Genomic DNA, 5,206 nt, shown 5'->3' with positions numbered 1-5,206 from the left:
TTAGCACTGAAAAACAGGCAAGATTGAGGGAAATCTTAGAACTTAAAAATAATGGCAACCCTTAATTCAAGTAAAAATAAATATAATGTATACGATTAATAATATAATAATGTTTGTATAAAAGCTGCTTGGATCAAGATTCAAATAAATATCCGGCTAAATATTTTTAAAAGATGAGAATGCAATATTTACCTGCAAAATTTCGTACAAGCACTAAGTCAGTTAATACATTTGAGTCAGGCAAAGCTTATTTAATAAATATAAATAAAAACAATAGTTAAAATCTTTAAAAATCGACGATAACATTGTACTGTTATTAATAAATGCAATATTTTCTTTATAGTAAAAATGTTCGACATTTGAATATATTACTCTTCAATATCGTATCAATATCAATATATTAGTATTAAATATATTATAGATCTGATATACTTAATATTTTGTGTTCTCTGCGTTTGATGGTAACGATTATTCATTATATCAAGTCTCTGATTAATTTTAATTAAGGTCCATAGTTTCTATAATATTGAGAATGTTAAAATTTTTTCAGGTCTCACAGACCGCCTATATTTTAATAGTGTATTTTTCTTTTATTTATCTTTTAAATGAGTTTCACTCATCTTGAAATACTCCTGAATAATTATACTGGTCTGAAAACTCATTCGCTTCTCATTCGCGAATTCATAGTTTCATATGGAGCTTAAATACTACGAATGTGCCTCGGTCTACGGACCAATAAGCAACATGAAGAAAGACCAGAACTCACTTTGGCTAATTCCGATATTTGGAGTAACTTTGTAGGAAACTCAACCTTTTCAGCAAAAACCCTGCATGACTTTGGAATTTCGGCCTCTGTACGATGAATCAAAGTCCCGTTCACGTAAACAACATTTGCTGCTGCATCTTCAGGCACGGTCAATGTTTGATAAGTGTAAGTTGCCTCTCGTTCAATTCGCTATATCAACAAAGTCATTATTACGTATTCTTGTAGAAAAAATATTTATTCTTTACAGAAATTATAAGCGTGTACTTGTACCTTTAAAACTTCTTGAGATTCCTTTCCTGCACCCACGCAGATAACGTCAGGACCAGCCATAGTAACTAGAGCTTTCAAACGCTTCGACTCTGCAACCTTTATCGAAATATTATTGTTAAGAAGATTGTAAACAATATTGAACGATTCATCAATTTTGATTGGGTTGTTGCATAATTTTGATAAATTTACTTTTTCACCATTTTAGTAATCAGGATTACTTAAACGATTATTCCCAGTTTTGAATGAATCGAGTTTTGAATAGGTTTAAATGCCGTCTGAATCATCGTTTTAACCACATTTGTACGGGTGTACATGAAACTGTTTCAGATTTACTCTTAATTAAGTGACAAATCAAGTGACAAAGAAACTATGCATTAGCAGTCAAGAATATGGTCAGCATATCTTTGCTCAATACATTGTCCTATTCCTGCTCATGTTCATAATGTGGTACAGTACGAAGCGATATGTAAACAGAAAAGCTTTTCTATATGTGTATACGAATATCATAAAAAGCGCACATTTCGTAAATTTATAGCTGCGACACAAAAAAGGTGATTACAATGAGCTTGGACTGTTACTGTAGCAAAAAACGTTCTACTAAAATCTGTGCTAACAAGGTATGCAGATGAATGTAGCCTGTGCTCTTTGTGAAGTGATAATTGAATCAATTACATAATTGCGTGGCATTTAATGTTGCGTGCGTGACGTGTCGAACTACAGGTTGTTCTTCAGGATTTCCATTTCGTTACATCATGTCCAATCTTGTACGTTATCTAACTGATTTTATGATAATCATATTAGATAATAAGTTAACCTAATTATTTATCTTAAAGAGATGATGTGAACTAAAATCATCTTTCATCTACAGTTATATAAATCTGTTGCTCATTTTCATCTTGTTTTCATATAAAGTATAAAGTATTTTTTATATAAGATATAAATATAAAATAAACTGCTTAGTGAAACATATGCGACACCATTCAGAGTCAAGATTGAATTTCATGAAAACAATTAATCCGATAGAAACATCTTTCTGAAAAAAGTTATTAGCAGTATTCAATATTTATAATTTTCGTTTTTATCATTACCTTCTTGATTATCTAGATCAAAGTGTGACTAATCTCATTTTTACAAAGATAATTGCATAAATAATTATCTTTCGCGTTATGTAGATAATTTGGATATAGATGATTTTATTGACATTTAAGTAATAGTAATTATTATTATCTTGTACAACACTGGACTTATGTCTGATGCATATCTCGAGGTTATGAAAAGCAAACTATGCGTTTAAAGAAATGAAAATCCCTCTGCAATGGCGTACAACAAAGATCAGGTGTTTTTGAATCCGTGACAATTATAACGAGCTTTGCTTTCAGAATAAATTTGATGTTTAAGAGCCACACTAGTGCATCCCGACCTGAAGTGGGGCTGAGGTTAAACTCTCCACTATCACCTCTTCGCCACCATCACCCACCTTGAATAGATGAGAAATTGAGTGAAACAAACATTTGTCGCTTAATATGATACACATATCACGGTTATATTTAAACGTATGATGTAATCCTAAGTTAATGACACGTTATTCAGTAAGTCAACACCGACCTTGATGGGAACACAGGGATACTCTGGGAATGCTGCAGCTACTGCTCGAGCACCGGCCTCGTTTGTGAATTGTGATAATCCCACGAAAAATTCCCGTCCTATGAATAAAACATCACACGAATGAGGTGATAAACATGATACTGATTTATGCTGAGCGTCACAACTTCACACATCGAAAACTACATCATCATTACCTGTAAACAGAACGTCACCTCCATCCAGCCTGGCATTTTGGTCAGCAATCTCCACAAGAGGGATGTCTAGTTCTTTTTTTAGAACAGCTCGAATTGTTTCAATCTAAAATTTAATGATGCCGTGTGTGTTATTCATTTAGAGAAAAGTTTCAATGAGTTTGTGTTGTACTAATTTGTTCATATAACATATCGTTGTGAATTGCTGATTACTTATTTGGAAAGAAAAATATATTTCAAGAATGGTCTAGAGAACTTGAATATTATAACAAAAAAAATCATGTTTTAATTATTACGATATACATATGTTGCAAATTCATCATTATAACTAAACGAAATAGGGAGAACACACAAAGTCATAATTATCATACTATTTTTTAATGAAAATAATACTAAAATATTGTAAACATTCTGCAATGAAGATAAATGTAAGACTAGTTACAAACGTATTGCAGTAACATGTTACATGAATGCCAAGTTAGAAATATTTTTATGGAATACTGTGAGTTATCTAGAGTATTCTGTGTCTATGATGTGTGACGGGTAACAAGTAATTAATAGATGGTCTATTAAGACATTGATTGAAATTTTCCTGTTAGTACATACTTCGGATTACAGGATGAATTGTATATCTATGCGTAAATTGTACTGTGATATCTCTGAAAGATGTTCGAAGTTTTTGTAATGCAAAATTGAATATATTAAAATTCTTACATGTATTACATGATAACGCAATACGTTTACGTTATATGAAAATTACACGTGCTTGAAGTTGTGATTTATCAAGCTTGAACGACAAAAGTTCAGATATTAGACGAGCTTAAGTAACGTCGGCATAACGAAACATCGATCGAGAAAATAATTTAAGAATAAATTTGAAAGAGTTGAGTTTGGAAAATATGACTACGTTCTGCTTTATTAGGGTTGCCCAAAGTTCAGAAAGTCTTGAAATTGCATCGTTACATTAACGTCGCTAACTTGTCGCTAACTTCAGCTATGTAATACTAACAGAGATCTGCTTTCACTCCTAAGAAGAACAAATCAAGTTTTTAATCAAGCTTGGCAGGTCGAGACCTCAGATACAAATATAATATCCCAGTATTGCAATACGGTGAAAAGGTGCATGCAAGTCTCGGGGCAACAGCACAAGATGATACAGGTATAAACTTGCGTTTTATCATATTCCATACCTCTTTCGTGCGAGAAGGTTCATTAGGACGAGCGATTAAAGCAATGCCATTGCAGACGACGGCGAGATCCTCGACGAAGGCACAGAGCGGTGATCCCTCATCGGGTGGAAGTTCGACAACGTCAAGTCCGAGGTCCCGCAGCACACGTACGAAGGTCTCGTGTTGTTTTCTAGCTTCGTCGAGCGTTACTTCGCCGCGAGTTCTCAACGAAAGGGGAATTCTGCACACAACAGCGTGGGTGTATCGATGAACCGACATTATGCCTGATTTTTTTCGTCGATATTTTCCAACCGGGCAACTATCTATTGGAAACCTTATAGCCTTGCTGTCACCCAAGTAAAAAATTACGAACTCCTTTCCGTGCGCGTTTTGACGTTTGGTTCGCCCGTTTCACGTATTACAACTATGCGGTGGTACACTGAAATATTGTAATACTGGAACGCTCGCCGTAACGCGGCGTTGTCCGAGAAAGTGTCGCCGAGAGAGATAAAAAATTAGATGGACTCTGGCTTTCTCAGATACTCGTTTTTCATCGGCAACGAAAGAGATAGAGTAGGTAGTACTCTATCTCTCTTTCACTAATGCGGTAAATATTTCTAGCGTTGTTTAACCTTTGCGCGCGCCTATCCACACTGGTAGGGATAGGCCCGCGATACGTATTTTGTATACGGTGCGCGTTCCAGTATTACTATATTTAGTGGCGGTGCACGAATTGCAGACCTATATTCGCCAAATAGATGCACTGGATCCACTGGATCTCTAAAGATCAGTGAATAGATGTAACACGGCCGTTGGCTGAAAATTTATAAAGACTCACAGCCTGGGTTATTTTTTGTAATTGTACGGCAGGTCTGGCTGGGTTTTGAATTATTAGCAGTTTCACGTATTATTAACAAACTAATTGACCTCGTCGGTAAAGAGAGTTCTTGATAACCACCAAGTATCGCCTACAAAACGGTGATAATCGTATGCCGTTGTCATTGTAAAATTAAACAGTCTTCGCATTGGTGAACCCAAGCCAGTACTTAGCCTGTGTGTACTTATCGACTTGTCGGCGATATAAGAAATTAATCATGAGAGAAAATTTCTTCCAAAATTCCTAGCAAAACAGTGATTTAATTAAAGAATAGGTACCCGAGAGAAGAATGTATACACAGACCATAAATAATAGTAGCTCAGATGTA

At 34.7% G+C, this 5,206-nt stretch overlaps 1 protein-coding gene across 2 annotated transcripts; it reads right to left on the bottom strand.

Annotated features, from left to right (window-relative positions):
- Positions 1-171: 171 nt before the first annotated feature.
- Positions 172-4,620, bottom strand: LOC124308777 (N(G),N(G)-dimethylarginine dimethylaminohydrolase 1). 2 transcript variants are annotated; one of them, XM_046771820.1, is made up of 6 exons: positions 4,023-4,620; positions 2,836-2,938; positions 2,642-2,739; positions 2,457-2,513; positions 1,037-1,132; positions 172-955 (listed from the first exon to the last, which is right to left on the bottom strand). In XM_046771820.1, exons 1-6 carry the CDS (start codon positions 4,278-4,280, stop codon positions 701-703), a joined length of 867 nt encoding a protein of 288 aa, XP_046627776.1. In that variant the 5' UTR covers positions 4,281-4,620; the 3' UTR covers positions 172-700. The 2 variants fall into 2 exon arrangements, with proteins under 2 accessions (XP_046627776.1, XP_046627777.1); XM_046771821.1 differs by lacking the exon at positions 2,457-2,513 and having other exon boundaries at positions 4,023-4,613.
- Positions 4,621-5,206: the final 586 nt, after the last annotated feature.

This window comes from Neodiprion virginianus, chromosome 7 (genome assembly GCF_021901495.1).
Source record: "Neodiprion virginianus isolate iyNeoVirg1 chromosome 7, iyNeoVirg1.1, whole genome shotgun sequence".
In the NCBI taxonomy this organism is placed as follows: domain Eukaryota; kingdom Metazoa; phylum Arthropoda; class Insecta; order Hymenoptera; family Diprionidae; genus Neodiprion; species Neodiprion virginianus.
This window is presented reverse-complemented; position numbering and strand designations above follow the sequence as displayed.

Excerpts from the sequence above, each read along its gene's own strand:
- LOC124308777 (XM_046771820.1), bottom strand. The coding sequence starts at position 4,280 with ATGTCGGTTCATCGATACACCCACGCTGTTGTGTGCAGAATTCCCCTT. Across the intron at positions 2,740-2,835 it reads AGGTGACGTTCTGTTTACAG|GACGGGAATTTTTCGTGGGA; the intron begins GTAATGATGATG and ends TTTTATTCATAG. Across the intron at positions 2,514-2,641 it reads ATCCCTGTGTTCCCATCAAG|GTGGGTGATGGTGGCGAAGA; the intron begins GTCGGTGTTGAC and ends CATCTATTCAAG.